Below are 16,407 nucleotides of genomic sequence, written 5' to 3' on the forward strand. Positions count from 1 at the left end.
TCTGCGAATTATGTTATGCTGCTAAATATATGCTTGAGAGCTCATTTTGATGTCATCGTCTATTATTTGGCTTGCATGGCAAGATCTTATATTTCTCATATGTATTATGCTGATCTAAGTAAATGAAATTTAATTTTGGGTGAGATATAATTTAGTGTGATAGTGTGGATGTGTCTTCTTTACTTGTGAGCTTATGCCCCATACCACATAGCTTGGGTGAGGCCATGTGTGATAATATCGATGGGTCACCGCTTTATGGTCATGCCCTTCATCTACCTCTCCAGTCTCCTCTACTCCAAATCGCCACTGCTACCACCTTCCCCCAATTGTCCGATTCTCCCACCATCATCTATCGACTTTTTGTGTTTCTTTTTAAAGTATTTTTATTCCACTGAACAAACTGAACCTAGAAGTGATTCCTAGGAACCTACTGGCATGATGCTAGTAGTTATCTTATGCTTTTCATTTTGCTCTCTAGGAATTCCATCAAGTGCAACCAGTACTGTGAGCATTAGTTCCCAACCAATTTCATCAATTCCCCAATCTTTTACAATCCCTAGCCCTAATTCCAAAAACCCTAGAATCTTCTTCGACATACGACTGCTACATCAAAGACTAAGAAGTGCCAGCATACAAATGCATTGGAATGCTAGGTTTCATTGGAGTGTTCCGTTGTAGGAAACAATGATTAAACTCAATATGCTGGAATATGTTCCTCTACAACGCTAGGGAGAGGACATGGAATGGAAGACACCAGAAAATCAAATACTTGAGAGGATTATAGTCCTAGGTATTTATAGAATGATTACAGAATCAACTGTATGTAGTACATGGAAAAAAATATACTGGTTTTCACAAATATCTACTAAAATTAAACATGTGAGACTACAAGAATCAGACAAAAGGCCATTCTTTTTTCTGATCTCAAAAATACAAGCAGGAGCTCCAATCCTCACACACCATTGCAATAAGCTTCCAAGAGCCTTTCAAATAGGAAATCTACCAAGTAGGAACCACTAAATTTGAGGAATAATAAGTGTAAAGGAAGCATGGTGAGGCACATAATTTGACAAGAGCCAACCCCAAGAGTGAAACATTGATTGCCTGCTACTAAAACTTGGACCTCAGTGGTTACAAATGAATCACCACTTCTTTTCGATGCATGGATCCTGTTAAGGCCAATTTAAAATTAATTCCATTAATTTTTGGGTCATAAGGCTCAAGATGTCGATTCTAAAACCACAATTATGATAACATTTAGAATGAAAAATATAGACTAAGAAAGTAATTCAGTATGCAACAACCATAACAAATGAGGCAATGTTTAGGAGCCTTAAAATACATCTGGAGTGCAAAGGTACCAAAGAGAACTGAAATTGCAGAGTTCTTGACTAAATGGGGCTAATAAAAGTATGATGAATTTACTCATACAGAGAGAGAGAGAGAGAGAGAGAGAGAGTACCGAAATCAATTTCCATGCAGTCACACTGCAGAAATTGCTTGATACCCTTTGTCCTCCAGAAGTTTTGCTATCGAACTGTCTCCTGTCCTCAAGATTTTCCCATCCTCCTAAAAACCACGGATTGAAATAATTATATTGTGATTAATCGGGGATTTAGAAACAATTTCATAAGCTGTATACTATTTACAACCTTTTCAATTGCACAAGGACTGCCTTGGCACAGGAACCAAAATCTGATTTGTGACCATATCAATATATCCACTTTAGTGCATAATTTGGTGCATGAAAGTGGTGAATCAATTTATAGATCAACAAAATCATAATAAAATTGAAAAGAAAGCACTAATTTTTCAATTCTAATGGAAATCATTTCTTTCCATGGCACTTGAAGACAGTCCATATAAAATTCAGCCATTGGTTTTATTGAGCCATAATCAAGGCTATAGCAAAAATCAAAGCTAGAGTAGCAATTTTGAATGGTTGAGGCGTTGAGCCAACTTAGAGGCCAACCAAACCTCAAACTTGAGGGATTCTGCCACTTATCCCAACCTTGCACAATTATCTAGACCATAGTTAGGCTCATTTTTAACAAAATTGTGCTAAATTTTCTTAGATACATGCAAGTCAAAGCTTCATATTGAATGCCATGTAAGATTTTATAACTCTTCTTCTTTTTCTACATAATAGTCCCATGCCCTACCCAATCCCCCACATCATGGCAAACCCTAAACCCAAAACAAAGTTAAGTAATTCTTGAAGATCTTCGAATGACTTACCATAACATGTATAAATGTAGGCTTTATGATATTCAAAAGTCTTGCATAATGAGTAATCATCAACACAGAATTCTTTGGAGTCAAAAGCCCATTCACTGCAGCTGCTACATCTCGAAGTGCATCAACATCCAGTCCAGAATCAATTTCATCCAAGATAGCCAAGTCTGCACCCAGAACCTGCATATAAAACAGCATATTAATATGAGAGAGATTGAGTAATTTATATAACTCAAGATATGCAAAAAATCACAGCTTTTAAAAAAAAAAAATTAACACAGATTTTATACTCCTGTGTACACCATGTGCACCTAAGTTCCTTCTCATAATTGCATCCACATCATTTTAGCCTTCCTGAGAATCCTGACCCTAATTAGGGTCTTAATTTCAAACTACTTCAACAGTTATAAATGGTAAAGTTGACTTCATTAAAGCCATAACATACCATCTCCTAATTAATATAATGGCACCAATACTTATTGTCAAAATGTTAAAAAGCGAACAAAAAAATCTAGTTTCCATCTTATAAGGTCAACTTTGCCTGACTAGATCACAAAAGAACAAATTTACAAGAAATCCATAAGGCCCTGTTTGGTTGGGGTGATTTTAAGGGGAGGGAAAAATCGGTGACAAAATGAGGGAGAGGGCTGTTTGATAGGTTTGGGTTCAATTTACACCTAGTGTAACTCTAAGCAATGTTATACCCCCCAATAACTTGTTATGGAATTCATATTTTGAAAATCTCATCGTTGAATTACATATTCTATTTGTTTTTAACAATCATGCCAATTTTTATGTCAATTGGATATTATTTACCACTTGATTCATAAAGTCATCTTTTATGCATTATTTTAAACTACAAAAACTTGAATTTAAAAAATTGATTGATGACATGGCTATTAATCTTTGGTCACCTTAAAATTTTGCAAGCGTGGAGAATATATGAAGATAATGTGTAATCTAACGGTGGATTTGTCAAACGTCGCATTTAATTAAAAAATACTGAGTGGTGTAATATTGCTTAAAATTACATTAGGTGTAACTTGAACTCAGCATATATATATATATATATATATATATATATATATATATATATATATATATATATATATATATTGTATAATGGAATTATGGAAAAGTTTATTAATTTTTAATTAATGATTACGAAAAAATTATTTCTTATATAATGTAATAGAGAGGCATAGGAGTAACTTTATACAAACTATCTTTTCTATCCTCTCATTTTTATTCTCAACTAAACAAAGGAGTTTTCCACCCCTTCATCCATCCTCCAACCAAACACAATAAGGGAAAATTAAAATTTTTTCTATCCCCCCACTTTTTTATCCCCCAACCAAAAGCCTAAGAGAATTGGCCAAGTATGATTATCCTCCAAAAATAGGTCCCACATGGACATAAAGGCAACGGATCTTTTCTCTAACTTCCCATTGTGTCTTATATCAAAGACACAATGGGATGTTAATTCAAAAAGTTAGTAGTCTGGATAATATGACACAAGATGGAAGATAAAATAGAAAATTATTCTTACTGCAAGCTGTAAAATTTCATTCCGCTTCCTTTCGCCACCACTGAATCCTTCATTTACATTTCTATTAAGAAAGTCTGCCTTCATATTCACAAGTTCAAGTTTGGGAAAAATGTAAGCATAGAACTGCAAGGACAAGAACAATGTCAGTGATTCAGTAAGACAGCAACAATCACCCAATTACTTTGAATTTTATCTCATTAATCAGAAACAGGAGATCTATATAGTTGAATAAATGTAAAAATGTACACAGATGTAAAGGTAAACATATTAGTTTATCTAAAAAATCCAAATTCTCATATATAAACGTCTAAGCTCCGTATTTGATCAGCCATACAATCATAATTGGCTTTTCCAAATTGATAATCAGATTACACATCACAGGGAGACAAAACGTCACCCAATTAATTTTCTATATCATCTAAGAGATTTATCCAAGGAGATTCTGATGCAGGAGCATCTGCATTAGTGCTTTGCATTAGTAATTGTAGTTGGCACTGCAGTAGCATGTGATAAGTCCACTAGTAGTGCGGCAGCTGGAGGTTGGTTCGTGCAGTGGTTCAGCTAGGGTTCCCTGGCTGGTGTAGTGCTAATTTGCAGCTAAATAGATAAGTTTTAGTGGTTACAAATACCACTTGTTGTAACAAAGGTAGTTAGGCCGCTGGTTAGTTAGAATCCAGCCAATCAGATTGCTTGTAACTGTCTGTTAATTGTAGCAGCCAATCATATAGACTTGTAACTAATTAGTATTAGTAGTCTGCTACAGAATTGTAAAGACAGGTCCAATTGCATGCATTTAGCCTTAGCCCTGTGCTATTTTAGGGACTGCTTTCTCTGTGCAGGGTTGTTGTCCACCAATAAGTTTCTCTAATCAACTCTCACTAGTCTACACAGCAAGCACTAATAGCCTGCATCATATTCCCAAAAGAATTTCAAAAATAACAAACTATAGTGCCATTGTTATAGCTTTTGTCTTAAGTATCATATTTCCAAAGGAATTCATACTCATCTCCTTCCAGTTAAAATACTAGAAAATTTAGTTCAACTAAACCTTAAATAAACCGGGATTTAAGATATATCTTGTCAACTAATTGGGGCGGCTCACACGCAATACAAGCAATATATACTGATTTACAGGATTAAGTACTACCATCTGATTCTCAAGTCTCTGTAATAGCTTATTTAGAGCTTAAAAGTACTTCAGTATTGTGAGGCAAGGAGTTTAAACAACTTAGTTCTGCAAAACAAACCTTGGCTTATTAAATTGTTAAATATATTTTGAGTAGCAACTAATAACCCAAGTCACAGAATGATAGAAACACTAATTCTTATTAGATACAATAGAATTAGAACCTATGGTGTCAGTTTTATAGGCGATAATTAATTTGGTTCTTGGTGTAGGCGGGATTCGAACTCAGTTTTCTTATTCGATGATGAGAGACTTTATCAGTTGATCTAATTAGCGCCCACAAAGATAGAAACATATTTGTAAGTAAAACAACATGTAATGCAAATGGAATATTTGAATTTTGGTATAACAGTTATAACAATAAAACGAAGACAGAGACAAAGACAAAGACAAAGACAAAGGCAGTTGTTGATAACTAAACCTCAATGGGTCCAAGCTGAGGCAGACCAAGTTTTCTTCTCCGAGCATTATAAGCCATATTGAGAAAGTCAATATTGTTGACACCAGGAATGGCAACTGGGGATTGGAAGCTCATAAAGAGTCCTGCAAGCGACCTTTCCTCCGGTTCCATCTCCAACAAGTTCTCCCCTTTGAACACTACACTCCCTCCTGTCACTTCGTAATCCGGATGCCCAACAAGAACCTGCATATATACATTGTACAACATCTCACTCACACGTTTTCTTTCTTTGTTTTAAAATGCAAAAAGACAACTGCAAAATTAATGTAACAATGAATGTAACCGACCCCACTTTCAACACATAATAAATCTCTAAATTACACAAGACTGATGTGACAATGAACACGATTGATGCCACTTTATAAATTAAAGGGTAAATTTCACAAACATACCCTGAGGTTTGAGGAAATACCAATCAAGTCCATTACATTTAAAAACTGACCATCTCAGTCCTTATCCTCAAACGGCTTGTAACGTCCATTACATCTCTCCTTTCTTTGATCCCTCTCCCTAAAAGTCTCTCTCTTTCCTTTCTCAGATTCTAAGAAGAAGAAAAAAAAATTGAAGAACAATGACTTTCTCAGGAAAAAAAAAAAAAAGCCTTACCACCAACCCAACAAATCTCAAAAACCCAGTGACCATCGACCATAATCAAAACCCACAAACCCAGCAAAACAATGGAATCAGCAAAAACCACAAATCCAACAAAACAATGTCGTCAACAAAACCCACAAAAACCATCAACCCACAAACACCATCAACTTACAAACCTATCAGCAAAACTCATCCACAAACCCAAAACCAGCAACCACAGACCACATGCATCAACAAATTCACAAACATTTCAAACACACAAAATCTTCATCACATCTCCTCTGTGGCTTTCTAACAATCTGCCTCCGACCACCCCACAATAGACCCAAACCAACAATCCAAACCAAAACCTACAAAACTCCAACACACCCACAAAAAATCCATATCCTCTATCACCGATCCAAATCAAAACTGACCCACTACAAAACCCACAACCATGGGGCCACCACAAAGACAAAGAGAGAGGTGAAACCAGTGAACCTACCACCACGATGCCACCGAAAAGACGAAGAGAGAATTAGAAGTTATGAACTGAAAGGTCAGAGGAAGATAGAGAAATTATAAATCAGAGAGAGGCGAGAGGGTCAGAGGAAGAGAGAGAGAGAAGTGAAGAAAAAGAAAACAGAAATCAGAGAGAGGATCAGAGTCAGGAAGAAGAGAAAGAGAAGAGACATGGAAAGATGAGAGTTTTGACAGAGAGAGAAACTAAAAAAATTACCCAGAAAGGTAACGGCATTAACAAGCCGTTTGGATATTGATTTAGAAAAAAACAAAATCCAAAATCACATATAAATCATGCCCACCACGACCAAATTACGAATACCCATCAAATTATAAAAATGCAGCTCAATCAACCAATATCATAGTGTGTGCAATGCAGGGATAACAAATCACATAATACTCAAATTTAAGTACATTTAGGGTCAGCAAAAGAGGTAGCCCTGGAGAAGATGAAAGTGATAGGAAGAGATGTAGGCGCCCATTTCAGTCCAAGACTTATAAGGTGCAGATAAGTTACACTGCAAAAATACCAATGCAAGCAATTTCTGGATGCATTGCATGGTCAGGAATCAGATAGATTTCAAGAAGCTGTGAGAGTTGTTGACATCATACTAAGACAGAATGCAGCAAAGCAGTAAGTTTAAGTGTTTAGTGTTTGTGTGATAGTGATTTTTCATGGCTTTAACCTCAGTATGATTTTGTCTAACTTAATACAGGGGTTGCCTCCTAGTCCGACAGTCATTCTTCCACGATGAAAAATTTGAGGATTAGAGTTAATAACAATGAGTACAAAATCACTAAGACTTGTTTATACTTTCTAAATGTTATGGACTTTATTGGCATTACCCCAAACACCTCAGGGTATATTTGTGAAATTAAACTAACCTTGGCTAATGTGCTCTTCCCAGAACCGTTCTTTCCCATAATTGCGTGAACCTATTCAATAAATAATTAAATGAATGAAAATATTAAAAGAAGAAGAAGAAGAAGAAGAAGAAGAAGAAGATTGGGTACGGACTTCTCCTTCATAGATTGTGAGGTTAACGCCTTTGAGAATTTGTTGTTTGGATTCAGCAATGACGGCGGTGAGGCCTTTGACTTCGAGGAGGAGGAGGAGCTTTTTCTCGTTTTGGATATGGGACGATTCGGGAGAATCGACGGCGGAGAGGGAGGCGATCACGGACGAAAGTGACAGGCGGTGGTGGTGGTGGTGGTGGTTAGAGCGGGGACGGAGGGCAGGGAGTGTAAATTTGAGGGAATTTGGGGGCGAGAATTTGAGAGAAGAAGAAGAGGAAAAGAGTGATGGAGGAGGAGGAGGAGGAGGAGGAGTATAATAGGAGCAGCGGAGGGGTAGAGCCATTGAAAAACAAGAGAAGACGACGCTACTGTGGAAAGATGTTTCTACTTCACCTATTTGACTTTTAATTACTTAATTTATTCTTTGAGCATTTGGTAAATATTGCTAAAAGTAAAGTTTTTTGGATTATAGTCACTGTTTTAAATTATTTGAGAAAATAAAAAGAGAGTAAATTTCGGCAACAGTGTTGCCGAAATTCTAAGAAAAGTATGAGAGGGAAAATGGAAAATGAGGAGAGAGAAATTTTGGAATTTCAGCAACAGTGTTGCTGAAATTTCTGCCCAACCTTGCCCAAATCATTGAGTGCCCAAAAGGGAAAAAAAAATGGTTTGTGGCAATCCCATTGCCGAAAATGGAGGGAAAAGGAAAAAAAAAATTGAGTTATGACAATGGGATTGCCGAAATAGGGGGAAAGGAAAAGAAAAAAAAAACGGTGGCCATGTAGTGCCGAAATAGGGAAGGAAAAAAAAAGAATTGTGGCAATGGTATTGCCGAAATAGGGGGAAAGAAAAAAAAAATGGTGGCTATGTAGTGACGAAATAGAGAAGGAAAAAAAAAAGAAGAATTGTGGCAATAGTATTGCCGAAATAGGGGGGAAAAAAAAGCAATGGGATTGCCGAAATAGGGGGGAAAGGAAAAAAAAAAAAAAAAAAAGAATGGTGCCAGTGGTATTGCCGAAATAGGGGGAAAAAAGAGAAAAAAAAAATTTTGTGGCAATGGTATTGCCGAAATAGGGGAAAAGAAAAAAAAAAAATTTGTTGGTATTGTGGAAATGCTATTGCCGAAAATGTGAAAAAAATTATTAAAAAAAAAAAAAGGGAAATCAACTGTGGCAATGACATTGCCGAAATAGAAGAATTCTTATCTGCCTACTAGTACATAGATTCTAACACGTGAAAGTTATAGAAAAAAATATATATATTGATGTGACTCAAACGGTACTTGAATAAAACTTTCCTAAGATTCTTTGCTGAGATTCTTTGCTAAGAATCAAACTTTGCTAAGAATCAAACAAGACTTGAAGATGAATCTCTGCAAAAAAATATGATTGATGTAACAAAAAGACCAGGACTCAGTTAGCCTTCGTGACAAATGATTTTTTTTTTTTTTATTTCACATCTTTGTAATAAAAGGAAAGCCCTTCCTGAAGTTTTCTCACAAAACACTTCTATCTGATTGTTCAGTTTTTCTTCAGTTTTGCTTCAGCGTACACAATTGTAAGTTTTGGGTTAATGTAAGTTTTTTTACTTTTTGCTTCAGCGATTATGATTATTGTTGTTGTTGTTGTTTTTATTCAAATTTTAGATTAATAAATTTTTTATGGTTAGGACTACAAACATTTTTAGTATTGTTGTTATTTTGTGTTTATTTATTATTATCTAATTGTGTTTTTCTTTTTCTTTTTTGCAAGTATCACTCTATAATTCTCGCTCTTTCAGTTGGTATCACAATTATCGTAAGCATCTCAACTCTCTATCTAATTAAATTTACGTATATGTTTTGTTAATTTTGAAATTATTTAATATTATTTATTGTTATTATTATTAGTAGTATATGACCACAAAAATTGTAATAAATTGTATTATTGTGATCTTCTTATAATCAATTTTACTTTGTTATTATCAGTTATTACATCATTACTTGGAAAAAAATATATTGCATAATATGTTTGTTGATTTATAATAAAGATATGTATGTGTATTTTTTTTTTTTTAGTACAATAAATCGTACATTTGTGTTTCGTTTTCTTTAAAGTTTAGTTGACATAAAAATTAATTATATGCTTTATGTATGGTTATATTAATGTTATTATATTTTATTGTTGTTCTTTTGTTCTTAGAAGATATTTATGATTATCTGATTATGTTTTTTTTTTTCTTTCTTTCTTTCTTTCTTTTCTTGCAAGCATCACTCTATAATTCTTACATTCCTTCACTTCGTATCACAATTGTAGTAAGCTTCTCATCCCCTAATTTAATTGAAAACTATTTGCTTAGTTTATAATTTTTTATATAGATGATTTGTAAAAAATGTACTTTCAGATATTGTAATTTTTTAATCTCAATATTTATATATTAAAGATACTGTGAAAACACATCTTCAAATATGGTTTAACTCATTGTAGCATTTAATGTAGGATATATTTGAAATGAAGCCTAGGTCATTCGATCAGTCTCTGCCAACCCAATAACAATATCACATCTCTAATGTTGGGTCATTCAGTTTGGCCACTAGTGGAGCCAGCCACAGTTCGAGTAGGGCATGTTCTTCTGTTATGGCCTTCTTGCCTACAAAGGCTACACAATGGCCTTGGTTGATGCTCTGTCCCTAAATCCATTTCATTTAGAAGCCGAGTTAATCTTGGTCGACCTTTTGCACGGTGCAACTTCACATTAGGATACAAGACCGAGAAATCAGGCTCATTCCAATGTACATTGCCTGGAACCATGCGAAATCTAGGTGCATAACAAGCAACTTGTTCTTCCAAACAGTAGCAGCGGTCGATATATCGCATTGCAGAGATGCCTTGATATTTACACTTGGCAATGACATGTGAGCACAGAATCTTATAAACCTGCCATTTTTTACAACTATAAGTGCTCTCCCTCAAATTCACCTCATGACGATGATTACCCCTATATGCAGAGTTAGGGTTTATTGGTGTTCTGACTTCAAATAGATCATCTTCATGACTAAACACAGTAACTGAATGCTTTGGTGCCTTTTTTTCCCATTTATTGAATTTATTCTTTGCATAGGCTGTAATGCGTTCACCGGCTGTAATCTCTGCGCGTGTCTTAATATACCGATCGGCAAAGTAGGCTACACAACGGTAGTATGTAAGCTCGACTAACGCAGTTATGGGCAGATTTCTAGCACTCTTTAGAATACCGTTGAAGCTTTCAGACAAATTTGTGGTCATTGCCCCATAACGATGTCCACCATTATGTGCTAATGTCCACTTCTGCACTGGTAATACCCTTAAATACTTATCACATCTGCATTTAATTGAGTAATTCTATCCTTTGTTATTTGATACTTTCGTACAAACCAACATGCTGGATCTGACTCTTTTACACTAAATGTTTGGTTCCTCTGGATGTGATATTGTTTAACAGCAGCTTGTAGTTCATCCTTATTAGCAAAAAGCAATCCCACATAAAACTCTTGGGTAGAGTCCCAAGTACTCTGAATGGGCTTTTCAAATGGTGGGATTGTATCAATTATATTATCCCACGTGTTCTATAAAAAGCTCGATGGAACGCCATTGCTGGACTGCTTTCATGATTAGGTTCATTAGGAAGCTCCTGTTCATCTCCAACATCATCATCAAGGACCTCGTCGTTATCAAGTTGGTCATTACTATCCATGGCCCGCATCCTTTCTGATAATGTATGGACCGCATTTTTAGTAGTAGCAGCTATGTGGTGTGTATCATTGGGATCATTAGCAGCTCTCTGAGTGGCGATTTGGTCATACTGAGCTTCAAACTCTGGTGCAACATGCTCAGTTAGGTTATCATAGTCAACATCATTGGTGTTCATTGGCCGATAAGGAGCATGTTGGTCCTCAGTTGCAACATAGGTATATGGAGCACGATAGTCAGCACCACCAATGTTGATTGGGGAATGAGCCACATCTTCAGAATAATGACCAGTATGAGTGGCATATGGATCATGAAAGTGTCCGCCATGTGAATAACTAAACGGTGCACTCGGTCCTTTGTTGCCATATCGAATGGGAAAAACATCTTGGTGGCTTCTTATGGGCTCCACACCCACGTACAACTCTCCACCTACAAAATCATATTGACAGTTTAACATATCGAATATTGCATTGACACCATTATCATCTTCTACCAAAACTTGTTGGTAATTCACAGAATATGGATGACATTGAAAATGAAATTTATACCAAATATTAAGTTTTGAATCTTCTCTGTTTATATGAAGCGTGGATGCTACTCTATCACATAGATCTTCAAATATCACACCCCTGCTTAATGGAAGCATAGAAGGAGGTGACCCTTGGTAATAAACCCCATTTTTGCCATGTTTAATTATTCCACCGGAATGGATGAGAAAAATGAACAACTTTTCTGCCATTCACACTAAAACATAAAAGTAGTATTAATATATTAACACTACACAGCCATTAAAATGCAATACAAGAAGGTAATCTATTAAAAATATTCAATATTTAAATAGCTAGAGTTAAGAGAATTCTATTAAAGAGGATTGGTTCACTGATAATTTATTATTGTCTATCATAGTAGTTAAAATTATTTAGAATGATCTGTTATGGTTATTTAAATTATTTTATGTTGCTCTTCATTTTACTTCTTCTAAAATAAGACAGATTATATTTCTCATGCATCATTATGATAATAGATAAATATTTATAATATCGTATAATTTTTGTTATTATTATTATAACTAAAACTTAGATTTTTGATTTAGGGGCATATACTAACCTTTTTTTTTTGGGTTTTCTTATAGCATACATATATATTTTAGGCTAACAAAGTAAGAATTTTTTTAAGAAAAATTTATGTCAATTTTGAAATTTATTTTTGCTATATGAAATTTTAGGCAAGACCCATAATTTAAAACATATCATACAAATCAGTTCTTATTGCAAAACACATAATACAAAAACAAGATTTTCATGAACAAATAATTTAACAAAAACAAAATTTTCATACTTAGCTATGCCCCTAAAACATATCAACATAAATATTATAAAAAGAAAAGTAACTACTTAAAGAGATGTAACTCACCTTGTAAAATGATAACCACGGATAGGTATTTGTAAGTGTTGTTCCTTATAATTGTTTGTAGAATGTATGGCACGCATGAATTGAATATGGTTGATAGAATTATAAGGGGAATAAGAGTGAAGAAGAAGGCTGATATAATTTTTAGGGGGAAAAGAGTGGAAAATAAGAAACGTGAAAACTAAAGTAATATTGGTGCTGTTTAAATAAGATGCAAGTATCGTATAAGTTAAATTCTTAGATTTTAAACTGTACTAATAGAAATTGACCAAATACAACAAGGACCATCTCTGCAAAAAATTTCAAAGTGTCCTTGTTTTTTTTTGTTTATAGTGCACATCAATCATTTATAAACTTCTGCAAATCCTACAAAGAATCTCTGCAAAATCCTCAATTTTTTTGTTGTTTACACCGTGCACATCAATCATTTTTTCTTTTTTCCATAAATTTCTCTCATGCATGGATAAGAATCTGAATAAGAATATCTATATACTTTAAACTATACTAATAAAAATTTACCAAATAAACACAGTTCATAAAAAAACAAAAAGCCAAAAAGATCAACTTTGTGAGGAGACTTGTCACAGGGAGGAGGGATAAAAAGTAAAAAGAATCTCTGAAACCAAATTTTAGGCATGATATGGTTTTATTAGGAATGATGAATGGAATCATTTCAGGCAGAAAATAAGAATGAGAGGAAGAGGTGAATATTTTCACAACAAATTATAAGTGTTAGGCTGTTACTAGTTGTTATTGTTAGGGCAAAAAAATATCTTAGCGTTAGGTTCAAATTTGAACCAACAACAACTAACCACCTATAATTTATTGTAAAAATAAAAATATTGTGTACGTTTTTTTTTTCCTTTTATTTCGGCAAAGCCACTGCAAAGAATCTCTGCAAAATCTTCAGTTTTTTTGTTTTTTTGTTGTTTACACCGGCACATCAATCATTTTTTCTTCCATAAATTTCTCCCATGCATGGATAAGAATCTGAATAAGAATATCTATGTACTTTAAATTGTACTAATAAAAATTTACCAAATGCAACACAGTTCATAAAAAAACAAAAAGCCAAAAAGATCAACTTTGTGAGGAGACTTGTCACAGGGAGGAGGGCTAACTGAGTCCTGGTCTTTTTGTTACATCAATCATATTTTTTGCAGAGATTCTTCTTCAAGTCTTGTTTGATTCTTAGCAAAGTTTGATTCTTAGCAAAGAATCTCTGCAAAGAATCTTAGGAAAGTTTTATTCAAGTACCGTTTGAGTCACATCAAAATTTTTTTGTTCTATAACTTTCACTTGTTAGAATCTATGTACTACTTGAATTTGTCTAGGCAGATAAAAATCCTTCTATTTCGGCAATTTCATTGCCACAATTGATTTTCCTTTTTTTTTATATAATTTTTTTCACATTTTCGGCAATAGCATTGCCACAATACCCACAATTCTTTTTTTTTTTTTTTCTTTCCCCCTAATTTGGCAATACCTTTGCCACAATTTTTTTTTTCCTTCCCTATTTCGGCACTACATGGCCACCATTCTTTTTTCTTTTCTTTTTTTCCTTTCCCTCCCTATTTCGGCAATCCCATTGCCATAATTCTTTTCTTTCTTTTTTTTTCCTTCCCTATTTCGGCACTACATAGCCACCATTCTTTTTTTTTTTTTTTCTTTCCCCCCTATTTCGGCAAACCCATTGCCATAATTCTTTTTTTTTCTTTTTTTTCTTTTTTCTCTTCCCCCTATTTCGGCAATACCATTGCCACAATTTTTTTTTTTTCCTTCCCTATTTTGGCACTACATGACCACCATTTTTTTTTTCTTTCCCCCCTATTTCGGCAATCCCATTGCCATAATTCTTTTTTTTTTTTTTTCCTTTTCCCTCCATTTTCGGCAATGGGATTGCCACAAACGATTTTTTTTTCCTTTTGGGCACTCACTGATTCGGGCAGGGCTGGGCAGAAGGAATTTCGACAACACTGTTGCCGAAATTCCAAAATTTCTCTCTCCTCATTTTCCATTTTCTCTCTCATACTTTTCTTAGAATTTTGGCAACACTATTGCCGAAATTCACTCTCTCTCCTCATTTTCCCAAATAACTTGGAACAGTGACTATAACCCAAAAAACTTCACTTTTAGCAATATTTACCCAAAAGACTCTCTTTCTGCAAGTCAAAATTAGGATAAATAGTACGGCAATCTTGGTGTAATATGGGCAAGAGCTGGATTTAAGTCATAATTTTATCTTGCATGTATATATAAAACTACAATATGTCATAATTTTGATTTTGATTTTGATTTTTCTATAAGACTTCTTTTGTCTTTTGAACATTATTTAATTTATCTTGTCATGTAATTGTTAATGTGTCTCACTCTAACAACTTTTGGTTTTTTTTTTTTTTCCTAAGAAAAAAATTTTCTTTTCTCCTTTTCACTTTTTAATTTTAATGAAAAAATATGTAATAATTTCATTAAAATTCATAATACAACATACATAGAGTGAGATAATCTATAGTGAGATAATCATTATCAATTGATTTCTTCTCAAGAAAATAATAATTAATTATTTTTTGTGTAGGTTAGGTTTGAAATTGACTTTAACAAATTAGCTAACTATAATCTACCATTCAAATTTTACAATCTATGCAATGTCTAAATTGTTTTACCAACTTCCGTTTCAAAAAACAAAAACAAAAACAAAAAAACTTTTTGTTTTACTAACTTTTAACATGTTATGATAAAAAAAATTGTTTTTGTAACAAATGTGCCACATAATTGGCCTCTAGTGTACGTGTAAAAACAACACATATCTAAAGAAAACAACTTTCAACCTTACAAACTATTCTATTACTTATCTTATGAGCAGAAATCGTAACGAATGATCAATTGAAATCGATTGAATTGGGCATCTATAACATGATCAATCTTTCATTTGACTCTATTTCCTCTCCATGTCTACTTCAAAGTAATAGATCAACATTGGCACTCAACATTATGGACAAACCTCCACCTTGACAGTGATGTAATATTCCAACAACAAGTTGACAAATGTGTAAGTTGTAGCAAAGTGTGTGAGAAAGTATGTGTCCTTAGAAGAGTTGAGATTTAAGATCGTGTAAAGTCTCCTATCCTAAATTAGGCAAACAAGTTTCTACAAACCTTTTAAGTAGGTTCAATGATTCATTTATGTGTATGGAAGGATTATGTTATTGATGTCATTTTTATTATTCTAATAACCTATTACATAATGATGATATGATAATCTATTTATGAATATTATTTAGATAGCATCATACTATTATCATATCAATGTTTTCAGAAATTGGGTTTCAGTCATCAGTGGGTAAATTTGATAAAGCAATGTGTCAAAACAGTCTCTTAATAGTATATTAATCAATGGTGCTCCAATGGAAAGATTCAATCCCACAAGAGGAATCAAACAAGGTGATCCTTTATCTCTATGTCTCTTTATCCTCTGCACAAATATTTTATTGTTCCCATAGAGCATCAAATGCTAGTGTTGGAAGTAATAATTTGTCTTTACAAGCTTTTAATTTGAACTAAATAATAAATTAGTTTTTCAATCATCAAGTAAATTTTTTACTAGATTAGTCAACCCAACTATGCGAACCAAACATCATATGTATGGGTCAAGTTAGCTTTAGACTATAATCATGATTAATGCAAGTTAGCTTAAATAATACTCATTTTCGAGTTAGCTTAATTACTCCTTCGGATAGGACGTCCCAAG

The 16,407-nt window shown here is 33.9% G+C and overlaps 1 protein-coding gene across 1 annotated transcript; it reads right to left on the reverse strand.

Moving 5' to 3' along the window:
* Positions 1–769: 769 nt before the first annotated feature.
* On the reverse strand, positions 770–7,923 carry LOC142642454 (ABC transporter I family member 6, chloroplastic-like). Its single transcript, XM_075816810.1, has 7 exons — positions 7,544–7,923; positions 7,411–7,461; positions 5,392–5,613; positions 3,785–3,907; positions 2,239–2,415; positions 1,463–1,569; positions 770–1,169 (listed from the first exon to the last, which is right to left on the reverse strand). Exons 1-6 carry the CDS (start codon positions 7,883–7,885, stop codon positions 1,483–1,485), a joined length of 1,002 nt encoding a protein of 333 aa, XP_075672925.1. The 5' UTR covers positions 7,886–7,923; the 3' UTR covers positions 770–1,169; positions 1,463–1,482.
* Positions 7,924–16,407: the final 8,484 nt, after the last annotated feature.

The sequence above is a fragment of the Castanea sativa genome, chromosome 7 (genome assembly GCF_040712315.1).
Source record: "Castanea sativa cultivar Marrone di Chiusa Pesio chromosome 7, ASM4071231v1".
In the NCBI taxonomy this organism is placed as follows: Eukaryota; Viridiplantae; Streptophyta; class Magnoliopsida; order Fagales; family Fagaceae; genus Castanea; species Castanea sativa.